General features: G+C 41.8%; 1 protein-coding gene across 3 annotated transcripts; it reads right to left on the reverse strand.

Moving 5' to 3' along the window:
* Window positions 1-23,787: 23,787 nt before the first annotated feature.
* LOC104116188 (uncharacterized) lies at window positions 23,788-26,094 on the reverse strand. 3 transcript variants are annotated; one of them, XM_070175432.1, is made up of 5 exons: window positions 25,999-26,094; window positions 25,789-25,848; window positions 24,823-25,245; window positions 24,076-24,228; window positions 23,788-23,995 (listed from the first exon to the last, which is right to left on the reverse strand). In XM_070175432.1, the coding sequence occupies exons 3-5, from the start codon at window positions 25,202-25,204 to the stop codon at window positions 23,928-23,930; spliced, it is 603 nt and encodes a 200-aa protein (XP_070031533.1). In that variant the 5' UTR covers window positions 25,205-25,245; window positions 25,789-25,848; window positions 25,999-26,094; the 3' UTR covers window positions 23,788-23,927. The 3 variants fall into 3 exon arrangements, with proteins under 3 accessions (XP_070031533.1, XP_070031532.1, XP_070031534.1); XM_070175431.1 differs by having other exon boundaries at window positions 25,995-26,090; XM_070175433.1 differs by lacking the exon at window positions 25,999-26,094 and adding an exon at window positions 25,951-25,972 and having other exon boundaries at window positions 25,789-25,850.
* Between the last annotated feature and the right edge of the window lie 79 nt (window positions 26,095-26,173).

Below are 26,173 nucleotides of genomic sequence, written 5' to 3' on the forward strand. Positions count from 1 at the left end.
CAATGCTAGCAGATGGCAGGCCTCATTATTATAAGAGTGGTCGTATATTTCAAAAAGGTTCTTTTTGGTAGGATAGTGTCGTAAGTAACAAATAATTTTAGGTGGATCTATAAATGCGAAATGAACGTTACAGATGTACGAGGCAGATATTTGAACGGTTATAGAACAAAAGGTTATCAATTGCTGATCATCAGTTACGTTTGAGGTGATTGAAGGATGTGAATGTTGTGAACGGAAATCGGAGCGAGATTTGCTCCTGTTTGTAGAACGGCTTCCTCCCGAGTTACCTGCAAATAGTTAAAAGACGATGCATGCGAATATATATGGGTGATTTCAAAAATTTAACCATGATGCAAATTCCCTTTGGACCATGAGAGTTGTCTTTGGACGATGAGGATGAGGTCCTTAGACTATGATGTCTTGGGCCATAAAGTGTATGATAAGGGATTCGTAGGCCATGGAATGGTGTCCTCGGGCCATGAGAATGGTGCCTCTGGACTATGACGCCTTTGAATAATGATATGCAATTTTGAGAGATCCTCCTGCCATGACACGGTGTCATCAGGTTATGAGGATGGTGCCTTTGGACTATGACGCCTTCGGACAACGTGACGATGTTTCAGCCCATGAGATGCAAGTATGTGGTAATATGGATTGCTTGATAAAGGAAGCAGGTGATGCTTAGTCGTATGCGAGAACGAGACGAGACCATGTTTAGTCTTGTATGAGATGAGGGCAGTGCTTAGCCCGATGCAAAGAGCGGAGACAATGCTTAGTCTCATGCAAGGAAATGCAATTCCTAGCCTTATGTAACAATGTATGTCGTGCTTAGCCTCGTGCAAGGAATGGAGACGGTGCTTAGTCTTATGCGGGAAAAGGCAGTGCTTAGACTTATGCAATGATGGAGGCAATGCTTAGCTTCGTGCAAGGAATGTAGACAATGCTTAGCCTCGTGCAAGGAATGGAGACAATGCTTAGTCTTTGGCAAGGATAGGCAATACTTAGCCTATGCAATAATAGAGGCAATGCATAGACTCATGCAAGAAATGGAGATAGTGTTTGGTCTCATGCAAGGAAAGGCAATGCTTAGCCTTATGCAATACTGGAGGCAATGCTTAGCCTCATGCAAGATATTAAGACAATATTTAGTCTCATGCAGGGAAAGACAATGCTTAGCCTTATGCAATACTGGAGGCAATATTTAGCCTCATGCAAATTATGGAGACATTGTTTAATCTCATGTGCAAGAAAGGTAATGCTTAGCCTTATGCAATAATGAGGGCAGTTCTTAGCCCTATGCAAATTATGGAGACAATGTTTAGTATCGTGCGCAAGAAAGGCAAAGCTTAGCCTTATGCAATGATGGAGACAATGCTTAGTCTCATGCCGTGTGGAGGTAATGCTTAGCCTCATGCAACGTGAGGGCAATGTTTGGCCCTATGCAATAATAATGACAGTTCTTAGCCCTGTGCAAGAAAAACAACGACTAAATGCAAGAGGATAAAAGCATTTATTATCTTGACGTGTTTGCGTTTGGCGACTTTTATCGTTATGAATATAGTGGTATGTGTGTATGTATTTGCGGCCGTTCCTATTATGTTCATTGTGCTTGCGTCCAAATAAAAATCATGAGTTTTGCGGGGGGGGGGGAAGGTTGCTTCGTGCTCTCAATTCCTTGCTTTGCCTTTGCTCTTATCTGTAGGCCCTGTTTGAGTTACCCCGGGTAATGTCTGGCTGCTATAAAAATAAATTTTTTGAAAATTGTACATCTGTGATAAATTGCTTGTATAAAATGTAGTTGTTATGAAATATATGATAATGCATGAGAGCAGATAATTGTTGAATTGATGACCGTGACACGCTTTTGAGACATTACAACCTCCTTGACTCGGAATTTAAAGGATCCTCCTCAAAATTCTGCCCCAGTTTAAATGTGTACTTCATACAATACATTCCGTGGGGATTTCAAACATGATGGGGTCAGGCAAACTCGAGATCCTGCCCTAGTTTCTAACCATATGGGGTATGCAGATTTTATTATGATGTGACCGAACCCACAAGGCTACTTACGTATCCCCTCTTAAATGGGAATTAGGTCAAGCGTAGTTCAATTACATCAAATAGAAAGTGCAAACATAATTTAAACATAGTATCTCTTGACTGCGTCCGAATTGATGGTCTTTGGCTAGATCTCTCCGTCTATTTCTGCAAGTATAAGTTCTCCTCCTGTTAATACTCGGTGAACCATGTAAGGGCCTTACCAGTTGGGTGAGAATTCCCCCTTTGCTTCATCCTGATGTGGGAAGATCCGTTTCAATACCAATTGCCCCGGTGTGAATTGCCTTGACCTAACCTTTTTGTTGAAAGCTTTTGCCGTTCTATTATGGTAGAGTTGACCGTGACATACCACGTTCATTATTTTTCCATCAATGAGAGCTAGTTATTCATACTGGCTCTGTACCCATTCTACGTTTTTTATTCTTTGGCGATGGCAAGTCCTGGATAGCTTTGATTTTTGATGGGTCTAACTCGATACCTCGGAGACTGACGATGAAACCTAATAATTTTCCAGCAGGGACTCCGAAGGCACATTTTGCAGGGTTCAACTTCAAGTTGTATTTTCGAAGCTGATCGAAAAATTTCTTCAGGTCTTCTATGTGATCCGAACTCCTTTTAGATTTAATGATAACATCGTCCAGGTACACCTCTATTTCCTTGTGTATCATGTCATGAAAGATAGTCATCAAGGACCTCATGTAGGTGGCCCCAGCATTCTTCAAACCAAACGACATCATTTTATAGCAATATATTCCCCATGGTGTGATAAAGGCGACCGTTTTGACATCCTCTTCATCCATCCAAATCTGTTGGTATCCTGCGAAGCAATCCACAAAGGATTGGAGCTTATGCTTAGCACAGTTGTCAATCAGTATGTGTATGTTAGGCATCGGGAAATCATCCTTAGGACTTGCTCTGTTCAGATCTCGGTAATCGACGCATACTCTAACCTTCCCATCTTTCTTTGGAATTAGCATAATGTTGGCTAACCAGGTCGGGTATTCGACAACTCGGAGAACCTTGGCTTTGATTTGCTTGGTGACCTCCTCTTTTATCTTCAAACTCATATCTGGCTTGAATTTTCTGAGCTTCTGCTTTACTGGTGGATACATAGGAATGATGGGTAGCTTGTGAACTACTATGGATGTGTTTAAACCAGTCATATCATCGTAGGACCATGTAAAGATGTCCTCATACTCCTTTAGGAATCTGATATACTCTTATTTCTCTGACGGTGATAGATGAATGCTTATACGAGTTTCCTTGACTGTTTCAGAATCCCCTAAGTTAACGGCCTCAGTTTCTTCCAGATTAGACTTCCGGTTTGATTTCAAAATTCTCCACTTCTTTGACTATTTCCTCAGGTATTATATCATCTTCTAGATCTTCCGAATCACTGTCCTTATATTACGTTGTCTCATTACATTTCACGATTGTAGGTTCATCGGGATATGTAATAATTATGCTAAAAATAATATAGAAAGATAATAATAAATATGAAAAGCAGTAATGCATTAAAACTTTAAAATGTCAACAAATACGACTCGATGGCTCGAGAAATTATTTCAAAACAAAATACTGAAAATGTCTTAAATGCTCAAAATTATTTGAAAGTAATTCATGCTAATTTGCTAGGCTATCCAGGAGCTCGACGAGCCCGGGACGGTGCAACGGACCAGTTTTTTAGAACAACTCCCTCCTCCATTGTCTGAATGTTAAGGACTTCCTCCTCCTCCTCAACGATTGCACTGCAGTCCATGTCTTCTTCATCTAGAAATAACCTCCTCATGCCGGACAAAACCTCATCTTTCTCAGATCCCCACATCATGTCAGCTTGGTAGAATGTCTGGTGCATCGGTGGTACGGGTTGTTCCAGTGTATAATAAGGAGCATGCCATAGCGATGTCCAATCCTGATATTCTTTGCCATGTATATTCATATCCGATTCCAAAGGTCGTGCCATGATACTATGGTTGTATGTTTGGTGATCCCCTGAAGATTTTTGCCAAGACCCTTGCCTGGTTCATATCCCATACACAACAATATGCTTTCTATCTTCTTGCTCCACCATTGGTCCTTTTCAATTGCATTCACCCGCTCATTGCGGTGATATGTTTATCCGCCCAACTTTCTCCTATTTTTGATGACTGGAACGGTCTGATTGGTGTAGATGGGGTTGCTTCCATCTCTATGAATGATCACCTCCTGATGATTCCATTCAAACTTCACAGCCTGGTGCAGAGTTAAAGCCACTATCCCGACTGCATGTATCCATGGCCGTCCCAACAATAGATAGTAAGTAGCAGATATACCTAGCACTTGGAACTCAATATCAAACCAAGTTGGACCCATCTATATATCTAGGTTGATCTCTCCGATAGTGGCTCTCTGAGATCCATCGAACGCTTTCACATTCATGCTTCTTATTCGTATCTCGTGCAGGACTTTACCCAATCTCTTTAGAGTGGTCAGTGGGTATATGTTCAGACTCGAACCTCCATCTATCAAGACCCTGGAGATGAACTTGTCCTCGAATTGCACTGTGATGCGCAACGCCCTATTGTGACTAAGTCCTTCTGGTGGCAACTCATCTTCGTGGAAAGTGATTTTGTGACTCTCTAATACCTGTACGACTATGTTAGCCATCTCTCCACTAGTGATGCCAGTAGGTACATAAGCTTCACTTAACACCTTTACCAAAGCATTCTTGTGCGTGTCTGAGTTTTGCAATAGTGATAAGATTGATATCTGAGCAGGAGTCTTGTTCAGGTGGTCAACAACAGAGTACTCCCTTGGTTGTATCTTCCTCCAGAGATCGTCAATGCCAGTCTCAACAACAAGCGGCTTAGGTGCAACTTCCTTTCTTGTTCCTTCCAAATTCTCAAGTGTGTGAACTCTACCAGTTCTAGTCATACATTGCGTGAACCCTGTTTCTTCCAGTTTGGCTTTTCCCTCTCTCCTTGCTTCTGCAACATAATCCCACAGGATGGCATCAGACTTGTAAGATGGTGTGGGAGCTACTATTACAGTGAAGGGCGTAGCTATCTCAACTTTAAATGGTGCCTGGGTTTGTACCACAACTGGCGTGAGGGTGACTGGAGTTGTTTTAGGAGCATCTCCTTATCGAATGAGTCCAATGGACCCTTCCTGATCTCACTCTTCATCAGTTTCTATCACGTTCGCTCCCTCACCTCTGTGATCTGGGAGAGGGTTGTTGCAAATATTTGGTGCAACTTCCTTTACTTGTATAACCTTAGTGTCGATCAACGTCTGAATATTGTCTTTCAACATGCGGCACTCCTTAATGGTATGACCCTTCATGCTTGAATAATAAGCACATGTTTTGTTGGGATTGATCCATTGGGAGGGAGTTTCCACAACAACAATAGGAATAGGGGTGATGTAACCAGTGGCCTTCAGTCTCTCATATAGTTGGGCTATGGGTTCAGCAATTGGGGTATATTGTCTTGGTGGTCTTCGGTCGAAATTAGGACGTGGCTTTGGGTAGTTTTGGCGGGCAAGTGGAGGAAAATGGTAATATGCAGGTTGAGTGTTGTAGGTATGGTAGGTGGTGGCAGGGTATTGGTATTTTGGTGATGAGGGCTGATATGTGGGTGGAGGTGTTTGGTATGTGAAGGGAGACTTAGGGCCCTGGGCTACCATCACGGCACCCACTTCTTTCTTCTTTGAGATACCGCCTGATTGCAATGCTTTATTCGTGGCTTGCAGCGCCTCGAAATTAGTTACCATCCCACTCTTGATTCCTTTTTCTATTCTTTTCCCTAACTTGATGACCCTTCATGCCTGAATGATAAACACATGTTTTGTTGGGATTGATCCATTGGGAGGGAGTTTCCACAACAACATCAGGAATAGGGGTGACGTAACCAGTGACCTTCAGTCTCTCATATAGTTGGGCTATGGGTTCAGCAATTGGGGTGGAATGTCTAGGTGGTCTTCGGTCGAAATTAGGACGTGGCTTTGGGTAGTTTTGGCGGGCGGGTGGAGGTGAATGGTAATATGCAGGTTAAGTGTTGTAGGTATGGTAGGTGGTGGCAGGGTATTGGTATTTTGGTGGTGAGGGCTGATATATGGGTGGAGGTTTTTGGTATGTAAGGGGAGACTTAGGGCCCTGGGCTACCATCATGGCACCCACTTCTTTCTTCTTTGAGATACCGCCTGATTACAATGCTTTATTCGTGGCTTGCAGCGCCTCGAAATTAGTTAACATCCCACTCTTGATTCCTTCTTCTATTCTTTCTCCTAACTTGATGATGTCTGAGAACTTGTGATTTTCGATGACCATCAATCGTTCATAATATTGCGGATCTTGTGCTCTAATAAAAAACTTGTTCATTTGTTCTTCTTCGAGTGTTGGCCTTACCTTTGCGGCCTCTGATCTCCAACAAGTAGCATACTCGCAGAAGATTTCTGTCTGCTTCTTCTTGAGGTTTTGAATGTAGAAAATATCTAGCGCATTTTCTGTGTTGAACCTGAATCTATCCATGAAATCTAATGCCATACTCACCCAATTAAGCCACTTCTTTGGGTTTTGACTGATATACCAAGACAAAGTGTCTCCTGTAAGGCTTCACATGAACAGTTTCATGCGGATTTGTTTATTCTTACCTACTCCTACAAGCTTATCGCAATATGTTCTCAGATGCACCTTTGGATCACCAGTACCATCGAACATTACAAACTTGGGAGGTTTGTAACCCTCCGGCAGTTCCACATCCAGCTGAATACACAAGTTATCATAGTTTACAGCTTCAAAGCCTTTTCCACTTTCAACACTCTGGACTCTTCTTGTGAGCTTCTTGAGTTCCTATGCCTTGTTTCTAATACGCAGGTCCTTCTCAGTTGGTTCGAGTATGTATAGGGTTTGCCGCAGGGTATGTGGTAAGGTTTCCACATATATCCGATTCCTTTGATGAGTTCCTAGAACTTGGGTATACGGGTAGTCATTGGTCTAGTTTTGGGGATCAGGAGTAGGTTGTGGTACATTTTAGGGAGTGTGATAAATGGTGATTTACGGGTATTGAGTTAGATGATGGTGGTGTTGTTAGGGGGTTGGCATTGGTGGCGGGTTAGGGTTCTAGGGAGGTGCGGGATTATGATACTGGTGTTGTGCGGGAGGTCTCGGAACTATGGGTGGTGGATTTTGATTTTGTGCGTTTTGTGGTGGTGTTTGGTTGTGGATAATAGAATTTTGCTGGTTGATGTCGGGAATGTTGAGAGTAAGAGAGAGGTTTGCCAGATTTTGGACCTCTCCAAGCTCGCCCTATAATTTCAGGATTTTCTGCTCTAAAGGTAAGACCAACTTATTCTACCCCAGAGTGCTTCTACCATATGAAGTTTCAACATTTTCTGCCATAGTAGTATTATCTTTCCGGATACCACTTAAATCATCCATTTTTCCTTTGCCCTTACTTTTGACTTTTGGGTCGCTAGGTGAAGGAGGAGGTGGAGGACCTCTGGATCTAGTGTGGTATGATGATGATGCCAGTATGCACGAACCAACCTTTGGGAATGGGAATAATCATAAAGAAAGCAAAATAAAAGGTAACCAAGTCAGTAAGGTGAAATAAAAGAGTGTTCGCAATATTTAAACATGTTTCACAAAGTCATCCAATAATTCGCATCCTAATTTGGGGTACTCATTGTGCGTGAGGTAGGCCTAAGTGAAACATAGACTTGGAGAAAATTGGTGCCAACATTTGCTTCATTTCATTAATGTGAAAATGAGCCAAAACCAAACTTTTACTAAATCGACAATAATATAATAAAGTTACTAATGACATTTAGCCTTATTACATCGAAATCTAATCTACGATAGAAAGCAGTAAAGAACATCGTCTCCTAATCTACTTGGTCCATGAAGGACCTTTTTGATGCTTGGCTCTCTTGACATCATATTTCCCAGATCGCGCATATCCAGCAATAAGTTAGCTTTTGCCAGCTTTCCTCCTTTATCGTCGTCCATGTCTTGACAATCCGAAAGTCTCTTTCTCATATTCCCTTCTAGCTCTATCAGTCCTTGTTCCAGGTATTCCAATCTTTCCGTTTACTTAGTGGTAATCTCCTTCCATTTCCTTATCGCTTCTATGTTAACTTTGTGTTGCTCCAGATGTTTAGCTTTGGACTCGAACACCCTTTTGCATAGCCTCTTGTACTTCACCTGTGCCTCAGCCACTTCATCTATGATCCTATCCTTCAGGTTGACTCCTGGTTTGATGTCCCCAGCTACGTCATCTTCCAGCCATGATAGATAGTAGTACATATGACCGACGTGATACTTGTCTAGCTCAATTGTTTCTCCTTCCACAATGATCTTTTGGTTCCACATGCGTTGCACTTCGAACTTAAACGGGAACACATCTCCCTTGAAATCTACCTTGTACTAGACCATGTTGGAAACTCGAGGTATGACTTGTTTTCTTCCTGCTTGTCTCATTACCCTTATAGGAGCGTAAGGGTAGATACCTCGCAGCCCGATCAGTACCAAATGAGTAATCCCCCTTGATTTGATGATGAACTCACTACTAGGAAATCATTCAAACATCCAATGCACTTGCTCGTCTGTCAGATTACTGAAGAAACACACCCAACTTACAACATTTCTAGGTTTTCAAACTTGTTTGGAATAAACATCATTTTCTTTGGGTGATGGTTGGGTATGTAGTCATTTAGTGGCCTTTGCAGAAGCTGTTGACGATACTCACCCCTCTGAAAGTGTTCCAGCAGCCATACTTATAGTAATAGATTGCAATCCTCAAATTGGTCGAACCCATGCTTACACCGATATAGAGCATGGTACATCTTAGCTAATATCATTGGGATGATAATATAAGTTTGTCCTTCGATACCATCCATTAAGGTCCTGGCGACCATGGCTAAGCGAGTATGAATTCTTCCCCCTTTCATTGGAAAGATCAACAACCCTAGGAAGCAGACAATGAAAACATAAACCCGGCGATGCACTCATCCCAATGAAGATAATATTACTTGCTATGCCCATAACGCTCGTAAGAAAACTCAAAAGGGATGTATGATTTCTTCAGACAGAGCAATTCATCATTCTTCTTGAAATCCAACATTATCAGAAAATTGCGATTCTCTAGTACTAACAGTCCCGGACTATCCCATAGTAACTTGGTGAAACCCCATATTTCTTCTAGAAGAGGAGTCATTTCTATATCGCCGAACTAAAGAATAGCTCGTTTCTCATCCCATAATATGGTAGCGGCCTCGATCAATTCCATATTTGGTTGAATATTTAGCAAAGATGGCAGGTCACCAAGTACTCTCCTTACATGATTCTTGTCATAAGGCGCAAGGTCTTTCCACCAGTCAAGTTGCAGAGGCGGGATATTCTAGACCATACCGAACCTGGGATTTCGAGCTTCATTTTTTGCAAATAAACAAAGGTTAGCCCTTTTCCCCTCCAGATTTCACTACTTACGCAATAATGATCAACACGTTGGCACATTTTCTCCAAATAATTCACATAATATGATAGTGTCCATTGGGACTGTGGAAATCCCGTCGGTCTTTGGACAAGGCTCATTTTAGCAGGTTTGTAACGACCCAACCGGTTGTTTTGAGTATTATAATCCCATTCCCCCATTTATTGCTCAAGTTATGCTTTACAGTTTTTTATGACTTATCGGGTTAGTTAGTTTGGGTCCGGATGAATTTCAGAGAGAAATGAGACACTTAGTCTCATAATTGAAAATTTAAGTTGGAAAAGTTAATCGGATTTTGAATTATGTGTAAATGACCTTAGATTTGAATTTTGATAATTTCAATAGTTCCGTATGGTAATTTTGGACTTAGGAGCGTGTCCGAAAAATTATTTGGAGGTCCATAGTGAAATTAGGCTTGAAATGGCGAAAGTCGAATTTTGGGAAGTTTGATCGGGCGTTGACTTTTTGATATCAGGATCGGAATCTAATTCTGAAAATTTGAATACCTCTGTTATGGTATTTATGACTTGTGTTCAAAATTTGAGGTCAATCGGACTTGATTTGATAAGTTCCGGCGTCGTTTGTAGATATTGGAAATTTCAAAGTTCATTAGGCTTGAATTGGGGTATGATTCATGGTTCTAGCATTGTTTGGCGTGATTTGAAGTTTCCACTAAGTTCGTATGACGTTTTAGGACTTGTTGGTATGATTTGATGGGTCATGAGGGGCTTGGATGTATTTTTTTGGATCATTGGTTGAGAGACTAGTAAAGTTAAGAAATTTGGGAGTTTGACCATGAATAATTTCGGGTAAAGACGACCCCTTTTCAGTGTTTTAAGTGCTCGATCAGGTCCGTAACGTGTTTTATGATTGAAATTCATATATGGTTTGTGTTCGGGAGGTTTTAGGTGAGTTTCAGATGGTTAACGGATCAAATTTTTGACTTTAACAGCTGCTGGAAATTTCTGCTACTGGAAAAATTGAGGTCATGAAAAATTGAGGTCATGGGTAATGGGCTTTCGGGTTTTGTAACTTTTATCGGGTTTTGAGATGTGGGCCCCACGAGCGATTTTTGAGCTAAATTTCAAATTTTGTTGGAAAATTAGTATTTTCTTATGGAATTAATTCCAATAAATTTTATTGACTGAATCAAAATATTTGTGGCTAGATTCGAGGTGTTTGGAGGTCAATTCACGAGGAAAAGACATTGCAGAATAAAGAATTACACGGCTTGAGGTAAGTAACAATTCTAAATTTGGTCCTGAGGGTATGAAACCCCGAAATATGTATTATGTGATTGGTTTTGAGGTGACGCACATGCTAGGTGACGGGCGTGTGGGCGTGCACCGTAGGAATTATGTCTTGGTCAATTCCATGGAACTGTGTAGTTGAAAAATTTGTTGATATCTGTACAGTTTTCCTTGTATTAGAGAAATTGATCTATGAATCATGTTTAAATTATATGTTTACACTGTTGGGACCCACAAAGGTCGTGTACTTGTGGAATTATTTGCTAAATTGCTGTTTTGCACTCAGTCACAATTCTATTTGCACAGTTTTACCTCAGTCTCTCTTATTCATTATTGATGCATCATATCATTGTTTTTGGGCTGCTTATCATGATTTCTGAGAGCCCGAGAGACTGGAGAGGTTGATGACTGAGTGAGGCCGAGGGACTAATTGTGAGGATAGTTTTGGATCGGGCTGCACGTCGCATCATATTTCATTGATTTATGCCATGATTGGCCTGATATAGCGCTTGGGCTGAAGGAGCCCCTCCAGAGTCTGTACACACTCCTAGTGAGCGCAGGTACCTACTGAGTGTGAGTGCTGAGTGATGAGCGACTGTGAGGAAAGAGTGACTGTGAGGAAAGAATGATTGTGAGGTTGGAGTGAATGGGAGGACTGAGTGGCTGTTACTCTGAGAGGATGCATTGATTTCATTATTTGCTGTATTTCAGATGTCATATATCACTATTTTTGGAATTTTGAAAAAACATTATTTTCTGTTTCGGTCAAACTTGATATGAAATTTGAAAGAAATCTTAAATATTGAACTTGAGAGGATGCCTACTCTTTTATATTAGAAAGTATTGTATTTGGACTTAGCTGAGAAGCTCGTCACTACTTTTAGTTCTTTATTTATTATTGTTACTTACTGAGTTGGTTGTACTCATACTACACCGTGCACTTCGTGTGCAGATCCAGGTGGTCCCGGATACAGTGGGTGTTGATTCTTTCACACAGTTTATTTTTCGGAGATTCAGAGGTAGCTGTCATATTTTGCAGACCTTGTCTCTCCTTCCCTATCCTTTTGTTTACTGTATTTGGTCTCAAATTATTATAGACCACGTTTTCCAGACTTGTAATGTATAGATGCTCATGTACTCAGTGACACCAAGTTTTGGGAGTGTGTGTGTATCGGTATTTGCAAAACTTGTGGATTGTGTTTAAATACTATATTTTCAAACTTAAAAGAGATTGTGGTTTATTGAGGTTATCGGCTTGCCTAGTATCGAGATAAGCGCCATCACGACAGGTTAGGATTTTGGGTCGTGACAAGTTGGTATTAGAGCCTAGGTTACATAGGTCTCACGAGTCATGAGCAGGTTTAGTAGAGTCTTGCGAATCGACACGGAGATGTCTATACTTATCTTCGAGAGGCTGCCTAACACTTGGGAAAATTTTACTTTCTTGTATTCTGTCATATGAATTGTTGATTTCGGAAACTAAATTTCTGTTATTCTATTCTCTCAGAAATGGTGAGGACACATACTACCGAATCGGACGGTCAGCCACCAGTGCCACCACCTAGGGTCGCGAGAGCTCGGGGCCGTGATAGAGGCCGGGGCCGAGGTGTAGCTCGTACCACAGTTGGACTAGCACCAGTAGTACCATCAGTTTCTCCAGCTCAGGAGCAGATTCCAGATATAGCTGAGCCGACAGGACCAGCTCAGGCACCAGCTGTGCCCATTGAGATTCCAGGCCTTCAGGAGACTTTGGCCCAGATATTGACACTTTGCACTGGTCTTGCTCAGGTTGTTTCGGCTCAGGCTGCACCTGCCACTTCTTAGGTCGAGGGAGGTACTCATACCCATATAGCCCATACTCCAGATCAAGTGATACATGGACTTCAGATACCGGGGGCACTACCAGCCCACCCAACTACAGCTATTCAGGCCCCGGTAGTCCTCGTTATGGCAGATAATGAGCAGAGGAGACTTGAGAGATTTGGGAGGCTTCGGCCTCCATTATTTAGTGGTGCTGAATTAGAGGATGCTCAGGGTTTTCTGGATAACTGCCAGCAGATGCTTCGGACAACGGGTATTTTGGAGACCAGTGGGGTCTCGTTCACTACTTTTTAGTTTTCTGGAGCTGCCTTCAGATGGTGGGAGACTTATGAGAGGCGCATGCAGATCGGTGTTGTACCACTTACATGGCAGGAATTCTCCGTTCTCTTTTTGGAGAAGTTTGTGCCGCAGTCTCACAGAGAAGAGATGGAAAGACAGTTTGAGCAGTTACGTTAGGATGGTATGTCTGTGACGTAGTACGAGATGATATTTTCTGAGTTGGCTTGTCACACAATTTGGTTGGTTCCCACTGATAGGGAGAGGATTATGAGGTTCATTGATGGCCTCACATATCAGCTACAGTTACTTATGACTCGGGAGAGAGTATCTGGTGCTACTTTTTATGAGGTAGTTGACATTGCTCGGTAGATAGAGATGGTACGTAGCCAAAAGCATGGAGAGAGAGAGGCTAAGAGGCCTCGTGGTCCAGGTGATTTCAGCGGTGTCCCTTCCGGGGGTCAGTTTTACTGTGGTAGGGGTCGTCCTTACAGACACACTCAGACGGGTCATCCAGTTCACCGTGGTGCATCATCCAGCCAGGGTTCATATAGTTCTCATCAGGGTCAGTCATCCCTCAGTGCCCTGCCAGCCCAGAGTTCGTCTCGTGCTCCTTCAGTTCAGGGTTCATTTGCACCAGGTGCTTCCAACAGTTATTTTGGTTCTCGGGGCCCGATTCAGTCAGCACTACCACCACTACCGGGAGCTGCTTTGAGTGTGGGGAATTTGGGCATATATGGAGACAATGTCCTCGTCGCTCGGGAGGTCAAGTAAAGTAGAGAAGTCAGACTACGGCTTCAGCACCAGTTACTTCACCACCCGCCCAACCAGCTCAGGGAGGGGATCAGTCAGCTAAGGGTCGCACAAGAGGGAGAGGCCGATCAGGTGGCGGTCAGGACCGATTCTATACTTTTCCTGCCAGGCCAGATGTTGTTACTTTAGATGCAGTGATAACATGTATTGTTTCAGTGTGCCACAAGGAGGCTTCTATATTATTTGACCCTGGTTCCACTTATTCATATGTATCATCGTATTTTGCTCATTGTTTGGATATGCCCCGTGAGTCCTTAGTTTCACCTGTTCATGTATCTACGTCGGTGGGCGATATTATTACTATGAACTGTGTGTATCGGTCGTGTATGGTAACTATTGGGGAACTGGAGACTAGAGTTGTTATTTTATTACTCGGTATGGTTGATTTCGATGTAATTCTGGGTATGGATTGGTTGTCTCCATGTCATGTTATTCTGGACTGTCACGCAAAAATCATGACGTTGACGATGACGTGGTTGCCAAAGGTTGAATGGAGAGATTCTCTAGATTTTGTTCCTAGCAGGGTAATTTCTTATTTGAAGGCCCAACGTATGGTGGGGAAGGGGTGATTTTCATATTTAGCTTTTATGAGAGATGTTGATGTAGATACTCCTACTATTGATTCAGTACCGGTAGTGAGAGACTTTCCAGATGTATTTCCTGTAGACCTGCCGGGTATGCCGCCCGACAGGGATATTGATTTTGGCATTGACTTGGTGCAGGGCACTCAGCCCATTTCTATTCCTCCGTACCATATGACACCAGCTGAATTAAAAGAATTAAAAGAGCAACTTCAGGAACTTCTTGATAAAGGGTTCCTGTTTGTGAAAAAGAAAGATGGTACTATGCGAATATGTATCGATTACAGGCAGTTAAACAAAGTTACAATCAAGAATAAGTATCCTTTGCCGCGTATTGATGATTTATTTGACCAACTTCAGGGAGCGAGGGTATTCTCCAAAATTGATTTGAGATCGGGGTATCACCAGTTGAAAATTCGGGATTCGGATATTCTAAAAACAACATTTAGAACTAGTTATGGTCACTATGAATTTCTTGTGATGTCATTTGGGCTAACCAATGCCCCAGCAACATTTATGCACCTGATGAATAGCGTATTCCAACCGTATCTTAACTCATTTGTCATGGTATTTATTGATGATGTCATGGTGTACTCACGTAGCCAGGAGGGACATGCACAACAATTGGCTATTGTATTACAGAGGATGAGAGAGGAGAGATTGTATGCCAAATTCTCTAAGTGTGAATTCTGGCTTAGTTCGATGGTATTCATGGGACACAGTGTCCAGTGAAGGCATTGAGGTGGATCCGAAGAAAATAGAGGCAGTTCAGAATTGGCCCAGACCGTCTTCAGTTACTGAGATTCGGAGTTTTCTCAGCTTGGCCGGTTATTATCGTCGCTTCATGGAGGGTTTCTCGTCTATTGCATCGCTTATGACTAAATTGACCCAGAAAGGTGCTCCATTCAGGTGGTCGGATGAATGTGAAGAGAGCTTTCAGAAACTCAAGACAGCTTTGACTACAACCCCAGTATTGGTGTTGCCTACATATTCAGGGTCTTATACTGTGTATTGTGACGTATCGCATATTGGTCTCGATGCACTGCTTATGCAAGACGGTAGGGTGATTGCCTAAGCGTCCAGACAGTTAAAGTTACATGAGAAGAATTATCCAGTCCATGACCTTGAGTTAGCAGCTATTGTTCATGCCTTGAAAATTTGGCGCCATTATTTGTACAGGGTCCATTGTGAGATTTATACTGATCATCAGAGTCTACAATATTTGTTTAAATAGAAGGATCTTAATTTGCGGCAGCGAAGATGGTTAGAGTTGCTTAAGGATTATGATATCACAATTCTCTATCATCCTGGAAAAGGGAAATATGGTGGCCGATGCCTTGAGTCGTAAGGCATAGAGTTTGGGCAGCTTAGCATACTTACCGGTAGTAGAGAGGCCATTAGCCTTGGATGTTCAGGCCTTGGCCAACCAGTTTGTTAGATTGGATATTTCCGAGCCGAGTCAAGTTTTGGCTTGTGTGTTTTCTCGGTCTTTTCTTTATGATCGTATCAGACAGCGCCAGTATGATGATCCCCATCTGCTTGTCCTTAAGGACACGGTTCAGCATGGTGATGCCAAGGAAGTCACTATTGGGGATGACGGTGTATTACGGATGTAGGGAAGGCTATGTGTGCCTAATGTAGATGGTTTGCGTGAGTTGATTCTCCAGGAAGCTCACAGTTCACGGTACTCCATTCATCCAGGTGCCGCAAAGATGTATCAGGACTTGAGACAACACTATTGATGGAGGAAAGATATAGATATAGTTGGGTTTGTAGCTCGGTGTTTAAATTGTCAACAGGTGAAGTACGAAAATCAAAGACCGGGCGGATTACTTCAGAGACTTGAAATTCTGTAGTGGAAGTGGGAGCGTATTACCATGGACTTCGTAGTTAGGCTCCCACGGACTTTGAGGAAGTTTGATGCTGTTTGGGAGATCATAGATCGATTGACCAAGTCCGAGCATTTTATTCCAGTTGCACTACTTATTCTTCAGAACGGTTGGCTGAAATTTATATCCGCGAGATTGTTCGCCTACACGGTGTGCCAGTGTCCATCATTTCAGATCGAGGCATGCAGTTTACATCACAGTTTTGGAGAGCAGTGCAGCGAGAATTGGGCATACAAGTTCAGTTGAGTACAACATTTTACCCTCAGATGGACAGACAGTTCGAGCGCAGTATTCAGATATTGGAGGATATGCTACACGCTTGTGTCATTGATTTTGGAGGTTCTTGGGATCAATTTCTGCCACTGGAAGAGTTTGCTTACAATAACAGCTACCAATCGAGCATTCAGATGGCTTCATATGAGGCTTTATACGGGAGACGGTGTCGGTCTCCGGTGGGTTGGCTTGAACCGGGTGAGGCTAGGCTAGGCTATTGCGTACTGACTTAGTTCAGGATGCTTTGGAGAAGGTTAAATTGATTCAGGAGCAGCTTCGCACGGAGCAGTCTAGACAAAAGAGTTATGCTGACAGGAAGGTCCGTGATGTTTCTTACATGGTTGGGGAAAAGGTTATGCTCAAAATTTCACCCATGAAAGGTGTGTTGAGGTTCGGGAAGAAGGGAAAGTTGAGCCCTCGATATATTGGGCCTTTTGAGATATTTAAGAAGATTGGAGAGGTGGCTTATGAACTTGCTTTGCCACTGAGTCTATTAGGTGTTCATCCAGTGTTCCATGTGTCCATGCTTGGAAAGTCTGTCGGGGATCCGTCTCATATTTTGGATTTCAGTACAGTGCAGCTGGACGGTAATTTGACTTATGATGTGGAGCCAGTGGCTATTTTAGATCGACAGGTTCAAAAGCTGAGGTCAAAGAACATAGTATCAGTGAAGGTACAGTGGATAGGCCAGCCAGCCGGAGAAGCTACTTGGGAGATTGAGCAGGAGATGCAGAGAAAATATCCATACCTATTTGTTTAAGAGGAGGAGAATGTAACGACCCGGCTGGTCATTTTGAGTATTATAATCCCGTTTCCCCATTTACTGCTTAAGTTATGCTTTATAGTTGTTTTATGACTTACCGGGTAAGTTAGTTCGGGTCTGGAAGGATTTCAGAGTGAAATGAGACACTTAGTATCATAATTGAAAACTTAAGTTGGAAAAGTTGACCGGACATTGAATTATGTGTAAACGACCTTAGGGCCCTAAGACGCCAAAAAATGAGGAATGATCATGGCAAAGCGATGACTATTATTCCTTAGGTCGTTTGTGATATCCCGACAAAATTTTAGGCGATTCGGGTCCAGTTGTCCGGATGGATGCACACAAAATCTGGGAATCAGGCAGAATTTTAGTTTTATGGCTCAAAAACGCCAAGAAAACGAGGAACGGTTATGGTGAAGTGATGACTATTGTTCCTTAGGTCATTATAGGTGGCCCGACAAAATTTTAGGTGATTCGGGCACGTTCGCCCGGATGCGTGCAGATGGTGTAGGCTATAGCACAGAAAAATTTGAAAATCGGGCGGAACTCCAGTTTTATGGCCCTAAAACGCGAAACAATGAGGAACAAACATGGCTAAGCGATGACGATTGTTCCTTAGGTAGTTTTTAATGGCCCTGCAAAATTTTAGGTGATTCGGGTATGGTTGCCCGGATGCAAGCAAATGATGTGGGCTATGCACATGAAAGTCTGGGAAACAGGCGAAATTCAAATTTTATGGCCCTAAAACGCCATAAAACAAGGAACAATCAAGGTGAAACGATGACTATTGTTCCTACGGTCATTTTTGGAGGTCCGGTAAAATTTTAGGCGGTTTGGGTCCGGTGGCCGAGGCCCATGCAAAAGGCATGGGCTATAGCATACGAAAATCTGGGAATCACGCGAAATTCCAGTTTTATGGTCCTAAAATGCCAAAAAACGAGTAACGGTCATGGAGAGGCAGTGGCTAAAACACCTAAAGATGAGTAACGTTCTGGTGAGGCGGGGACGATTGTTCCTTAGGTCATTTTTTATGGTCAGGAAAACTGTTAGGCTGTCCAGGTCTGGTAGCCCGGGCCCACACAGAAGGTGTGGACTATAGCACACAAAAATCTGAAATCGGGCGAAATTCCAATTTTATGGCCCTAAAATGCCAAAAACCTAGTAATGGTCATGGCGAGGCGGTGATTATTGTTCCTTAGATAATTTTTTATGGTCCGACAAAATTTTAGGTGGTTGGGGTCCGGTGGCTTGGTCCACGCAGAAGGCCTAGGTTATTGCACACGAAAAACTAGGAATCGGCGGAATTCTATTCTTTTGGCCCTAACACGCTAAAAATGAATAACGGTCATGGCGAGACGGTGACTATTTTTTCTTAGGTCATTTTTTATGGTCCGAAATTTTTTTAGGTGGTCCGGGTCCGGTGGCCCAGGCCCATGAAAAAGGCCCTATAAAATACGAAAATCTAGGAATCGGGCGGAATTTCATTTTTATGGCCCTAAAATGCCAAAAAATGAGTAGCGGTCATGGCGAGGCAGTAAATATTGTTCCTTAGGATATTTTTGATGGTCCGACAAAATTTTACGCGGTTTGGGTTTGGTGGCCCGGGACCACGCAAAAGGCATGGGCTTAATAGCACATGGAAATTTTGAAATTGGGCGGAATTCCAGTTTTATGGACCTAAAATGTCAAAAATATTTAACGGTCATGGAGGGGCGGTGGCTATTGTCCTTAGGTAGTTTTTGATTGTCCAGCAAAATTTTAGCCGGTCCGGGCCCATGCAGAATGCATGGGCTATAACACACGAAAATCTAGGAATCGGACGAAATTCTAGTTTTATGGCCCTAAAATGCAAAAGAACGAGTAACAGTCATGGCGAGGTGGTGGTTATTAATCAATATGTCGTTTTTGATGGTTTGACAAAATTTTAGGCGGTCACACGAAAATCAAGAAATCGGGTGAAATTCCAGTTTTATGGCCGTAAAATACCAAAAAATGAGGAACGGTCGTGGCGAGGTGGTGACTATTGTTCCTTATCTCTTTTTTATGTTCCAGCAAAATTTTATGCTGTCCGGATCCGTTGGCCTGGGCCCATGCAGAAAACGTAGGCTATAACACATGAAAATCTAGGAATCAGACGAAATTTCATTTTTACGGCGCTAAAATGCCAAACACTGAGTAATAATCATGATAAGGTGGTGACTGTTGTTCCTTAGGTCATTTTTATGGTCAGATATAATTTTAGGCGATCCAGATCTGGTGGCCCGGGCCCACGTAGAAGGCGTGGGCTTTAGCACACGAAAATTTGGAATTGGCATAATTCTATTCTTATGGCCTAAAACGCCAAAAAAAGTAATGGTCATGGCGATGCGGTGATTATTGTTCCTTAGGTCATTTTTTATGGTCCGACAAAATTTTAGGCAGTCATGGTCCGGTGGCCCGGGCCCAGGCAGTAGGGGTGGGCTATTGCACACAAAAATTTAAGAATCGGGCGGAATTCCATTCTTTTGGCCCTAAAATGCCAAAAATTGATTGAAGAATCCATTATTTTGCCCCTAAAATCGACTGAATGCGGGCCCATGCAGAAGGCGTGGGCTAAAGAATATGCAAATCTGAGAATCGGCAGAATTTTATTTTTATGTCCCTAAAACGCCAAAAAAAGAGTAGCGGGCATGGCGAGGCAGTGAAAATTGTTCCTTAGGACATTTTTTATGGTACGGAAAATTTTTACGCAGTCTAGGTCTGGTCGCCCGGGCCCATGCAAAAGGCGTGGGCTATTGCCCACGAAATTTTGGGAGTCTGGCAAAATTCGAGTTTTATGACCCTAACATGCCAAAAGCGTTTAACGGTCATGGCGAGGCGGTGATTATTGTTCCTTAGGTCGTTTTTGATTGTCCGACAAAATTTTAGGCGGTCCGGGTCCAGTGGCTCGGGCCCATGAAGAAGGCGTGGGCTATAACACACGAAAATCTGATAATCGGGTGGAATTCCAGTTTTATGGCCCTAAAACGCAAAATAAAGAGTAACGGTCATGGCAAGGTAGTGGTTATTGTTCTTTAGGTCATTTTTTATGGTCCGACAAAATTTTAGGCGGTCACACGAAAATCAGGGAATTGGGCGAAATTCTAATTTTATGGTCCTAAAAAGCAAAAAACGAGGAACGCTCATAGAGAGACGTTGACTATTGTTCCTTAGGTTATTTTTTATGGTCCGACAAAATTTTAAGCGGTCTGGGTCTAGTAGCCCGGGCCCATGCAGAAGGCGTGGGCTATACCACACGAAAATCACGGAATCGGGCAGAATTCTAGTTTTATGGCCCTAAAACGCCAAGAACGAGGATCAGTCATGGCGTGGCGTTAACGATTGTTTCTTAAGTCATTTTTTATGGTCTGGGCCCACGCTGAATTTTGGGCTATAGCAAACGAAAATCGAGGAATAGTACGAAATTCCAGTTTTATGGCTCTAAAATATCAAAATATGAGTAATTGTCATGGCGAGGAGGTGAATCTTATTCTTTTGGTCATTTTAGATGGTCCGACAAAATTTTAGGCAGTCTGGATTCGGTGTTCTGGGCCCATGCAAAAGGCATAGTAGGCTATAGCACACGAATACGAATGAGGCAAAATTCCAGTTTTAGGACCCTAAAACGAAAAAAAATAAGTAACGGTCATGGAGAGGTGGTGACTATTGTTCCTTAGGTCATTTTTATCATTTTATGGTCCGATTAAATTTTAGACGGTCCGAATCCGGTGGCCCATGCCCATGCATAAGGCGTGAGCTATAGCATAAGAAAATCGAGAAATCGGGCGGAATTCAAGCTTTATGGCCCTAAAACGCCAAAACACGAGTAACAGTCATGGTGATGAGGTAACTATTGTTCCGTAGGTCATTTTTGAAGATCCGGCAAAATTTTAGGTGGTACGGGTCAGGTGGCCCGGGCCCATCCTGAAGTCGTGGGCTATATATAGCATACGCAAATGTGGGAATCAGGCAAAATTTCATTTTTAGCCCTAAAACACCAAACAATGAGCAACGGTCATGGCGAGGAGGTAACTATTATTCCTTAGGTCATTTTTGATGGTCCATCAATCTTTTAGGCAGTCTGGGTCAGGTAGCTCGGGCCCATACTGAAGTCGTGGGCTATAGCATACGAAAATTTGGGAATCACGTGAAATTTCACCTTTTGTTCCTAAAATACCGAAAAATGAGTAACAGTCATGGCGAGGCGGTGACTATTATTCTTTAGGTCATTTTTAATGGTCCGGCAAAATTTTAGGTTGTCTGAGTCCTATGGTATGGGCTCATGCAGAAGGTGTGAGCTATATCACACGAAAATCTGGGAATGAGGCGGAATTGAAATTTTATGGCCCTAAACGCCAAAACAAGAGTAACGGTCATGGTTGTTCCTTTCGTTTTTGATGGTCCATCAAAATATTAGGCAATCCAGGTCCGATGGTCGGGGCCTATGCAGAAGGCATGGGCTATCGCACACGTAGGAATCTTGTGCTAAAACGCCAAAAACGAGGAACGGTCATGGCGAGGCAATGACTATTGTTTCTTAGGTCATTTTTTGATGGGTCGGTAAGATTTTTGGCGATCCAGGTTCGGTCGCTTGGGCCTATGTCGATGGCATGGGTTATTGCTCAAGAAAATATGTGAATCAAGCGAAATTCCAGTTTTATGACCCTAAAATGGCAAAAAATGAGGAACAGTCATGGTGAGACGATGACTATTGTTCCTTAGGTCATTTTTGATGGGCCGACAATATTTTAGGCGATCCGGGTCCGATCGCCCGGGCCATGCCGATGGCATAGGGAATAACACATGAATATCTGAGAATCAGGCGGAATTTCAGTTTTATGGCCCTAAAACGCCAAAAAATGAGTAATGGTCATGGCGAGACGATATCTATTGTTTCTTAGTTCGTTTTTGATGGACCGGTAAAATTTTTGGAGATTCGGGTCCGGTTATCCGGGCCCATATAGATGGCGTGGGCTATAACATACGAAAATTTGGGAATCGAGCGAAATTTCAGTTTTATGGCCCTAAAACGCCAAAAAATGAGGCATGGTCATGGCGAGGCGATGACTATTCTTCCTTAGGTCATTATTTATGTGCCAATAAAATTTTAGGTGATCTGGGTTCGATTGTCCGGGCCCATGCAGATGGAACGGGCTATAGCACACGAAAAGCTGGGAATCGAGCGAACTTCCAGTTTTATGGCCCTAAAACGCCAAAAAATGAAGCATTGTCAAGGCTAGGCGGTGACTATTGTTCCTTAGGTCATTTTTATGGTTTGGTAAAAGTTTAGGCGATCTAGGTCCGGTCGCCGGGCCCATGCAGATGGCGTAGGATATAGCACACGAAAATCTAAAAATCGGGAGAAAATTTTGTTTTATGGCACCTAAAACGCCAAAAAAGGAGTAACGGTCATGGCGAGGCGATGACTATTATTCCTTAGGTCATTTCTGATGGCCCGAAAAAATTTTAGGTGACTCTGGTCCGGTCGCCCTGGCCCATGCAGATGGTGTGGGATATAGAACACGAAAAATCTAGAATTCCAGTTTTATTGCCCTAGAACTCCAAAAAATGAGGAATGGTCGTGGCGATGTCTTTTTTGATGGGCTGGCAAAATTTTAGGCGATTCGGGTCCGGACGCCCGAACCCATGCATGAAGATGGCATGGGCTACATATAACACATAAAAATCTGGGAATTAGGCGAAATTTCAATTTTATGGCCCTAAAATACCAAAAAACGAGTAACAGTCATGGCTTCGCCATGACTATTTTTCCTTAGCTCGTTTTTATGGCCCGGCAAAAGTTTTGGCGATTCGGGTCCGGTCGCCCGGATGGATGCAGATGGCGTGGTCTATAGCACACGAAAATTTGGGAATCGGACGAAATTCTAATTTTATGGCCCTAAAACAAAAAAAATAAGGAATGGTTATGGACAAGCGATGGATATTTTTCCTTAGGTTATTTTTTATGCCCCGACAAAATTTTAGGTGATTCGGGTCCGGTCGCCCGGAAGTATGCAGATGCGTGGGTATAGCATACAAAAAATTGAAAATCGGACGGAATTTCAGTTTTATGGCTTTAAAACGCCAAAAAACGAGGAACGATCTTGACGAAGCGAAGACTGTTGTTTCTTTGATCGTTTTTTATGGCCCGACAAACTTTTAGGTGATTCAGGTCTGATCATCCGGATGCATGCAGCTGGCGTTTTATGGCCAACGTAATGCGTTGGAGTGAGAAACTCCATGTGTGTGAAACTCCAACACAAAGAGCTAGAGTTTGGACTTTGGACTTTTACGAGTCAAAATCCAGATTATTATGGGTGGAGGTCGTATAGCAGATAACTCCTACACCAACATGTGTTCGGTTCTACAATTAAAATGAATATACCCGGAAGTGCGCCTAATGCTATATATATGCTTTAGCGTTAATCTCCTAATTCACGGATATGAAAAATGTGTTTACTCACGAATCAATTAAATTAATCAAGTAAAGTGTTTCCATTATCTGACACATTTAGAAAGCTAAAATTATTGTTAAGCACCAGCAATTTGGGAAGCTTTAGACTGAGCACCCGAAAATGGTTGGGTAAAGATTAATCCTTAATGCTATTATAATCAACAACAATGCAGCTAATATGGAACCAAGTTTGAGCTTTTAACTTTAAATAGGTACTTCAGTTCTAGCAAAATCAATATTACAGAAATAAGAAAAACATTCTTTAATTTGCATTAAGCGCTCGTGCCAGACGCTTAACATCAATTAACCTTATACCTCGTCGCAATGTACCTGAAATATCAACTAAACTTGAGCAACATAGAAAGACAAGAACAAAGGCATGAAAAGTATGTATTGAATTTGAAACTTACTCTCTGTAGTAACATTGTTATTTGACGTTAAACTGGTCCCAATTTCTTGATTGTCGCTTGAAAGAGAATTCAATAATCGAGCAAGATGTCTTATTTGATATAAAGGCAGAATATTTGGACTTCTCTGCACTTTATTCATCCTTTCTTCCGCTCCTATTCAATCACAGAACAAAGCTCAATCTTTTATGTAAAGTTAATATAATAGTGTTGCCACCCTGGACAACCTTAATGTCTAACAAAATCATTGGCCTTAACAACTAAGCAAAAATGGCACAAATATGTAATTTAGCCATCAATGAAAGGGGTGAAAATCATAAAAAATAAAGATTGAAATTTCAATAGAAAAAAAAATGTTAAGCGGTTTCTAAATATTACTATGTGATTCCTTCATATCTGCCTAAGTCTTGGTAGCCAGATTTACCGGTACCAATATGGTGGGAGGTAACCAGAGGCGGACCCAGGATTTGAAGGTCGGAGTTGCACTTTTGGATTCAGCTAAAATCTGCTTTATATATAGGGTGTTCACTACTAATATATCACTATTTTCTAAAGACATATATGTATACATAAAAGTTTTGCCAAACTTTATGTGTGCCAATGACCCTTATCAGTATAGCAAAGGTCTGCCTCTGGAGCTAACAAGTACCCCGTGAAATAGTCGAGATGCACGCAAGCTAGCCTAGATACCATTGTTACTAACAAAAAAAAACAACTAATCAAAATGTACTTATATTATATTTAACATACCTTGGTGCAATGTATAACATGATGCAGCTGATTCTTCTCGTGATTTATATGATTCAGGATGAAATGCAGTCTCAGATAATTGAACCCCAAGTCCTGAAACAGGAACAATTGCTTGATTTTCTTCTTCATTTGAGTTTCCTGCACTAGTAGTACTCTCATAATTTTGATAACTTGAAAATGAATTATTCAACACTTTTTGTCTTCTCAATTGATAGTTTCTTCTACGTCTAGCTAAATGTTTTTCCCTCTCCTCAAGGCTCATTGTTTGCCTTCTCAATCTATCGCGAATTCGACGACGCTCTCTTTCTTTTTCTTTTTGTACATTTCGCCAGTTCTTTACAACGTGCCATTCTTTAGTTTCAGATAACTCTTCAGTAGCCATTGAACCAAGTATTCTTGCAGTTTTGCTCCAGCCTGATTGCACTGCAACAGAAAAATTCATGCTTCAATCAGTACAAAGAGACAGAAATGTTTAATATTGGAATAATATGAATCTGAATAAAGTATAGCATTTGGCAAAGTGATAAAATCCAGCATATGATGTGTAGGGTTAGACGCACATCATATGAGTTCAAACTTTGCCGCATATAAAAGACAGTAATTACAGCAGGGACAAAGTGCACGTGCACCTCTGTATCGATTCAATCACTCTTTTTGTCTAGTAAGTGGAACTTATGAACCACAAAATACCAAAATAAAATTGACATGCAACTAATTTATTAAGAGGATTAGGTGAAAGATAAATGTACTGGTAAAAGAGAAAAGAGTTATATCATGTCTAATATCATTGAAATGTAAAAAGAAATACAAATTAAATAAAGCTTGTAGCAGGCTATGATTTTCTTTACTGTACTAATAATATTGAATAAGCTCCGAATAAAATAAACCCTACATACATAAGATGCAAATGCCAATACCGGACCATGACACCGGGTGGAAAACCAAAAAAGAAAAAAATAGAATTACCTTAAATTTATGTCCAACAGAACTCTATATCCCACGTCCTTAATCATCCATAACACATAAATCTGCATCCATAGAAAAACATTGAAAAAAGAGACTTTAATTTCTGAATAATCACGAAAAATCCAGAGAGGGGGGGGGGATTCTTTATTTGAAAAGGCTCACAATAAATAAATAAAAATTAATTCTTGATAGGGACTGAAAGACCTATCTATCTGTGTTAATGGTGACTGAAGAGAGGGATTTGTAATTTCAGATTTAAGAATAGATAGAAAACAAAGCTGAGCTGATGTTTTGTTTTCCCCTTAATGGAAAAAAAATACAAACAAAATCTTTTAAACGCCATTTTTGGTTATTGGTTAAAGGTTTATAAACTTAACAAATTAGA

The sequence above is a fragment of the Nicotiana tomentosiformis genome, chromosome 5 (assembly GCF_000390325.3).
Source record: "Nicotiana tomentosiformis chromosome 5, ASM39032v3, whole genome shotgun sequence".
NCBI classification, from domain to species: Eukaryota; Viridiplantae; Streptophyta; class Magnoliopsida; order Solanales; family Solanaceae; genus Nicotiana; species Nicotiana tomentosiformis.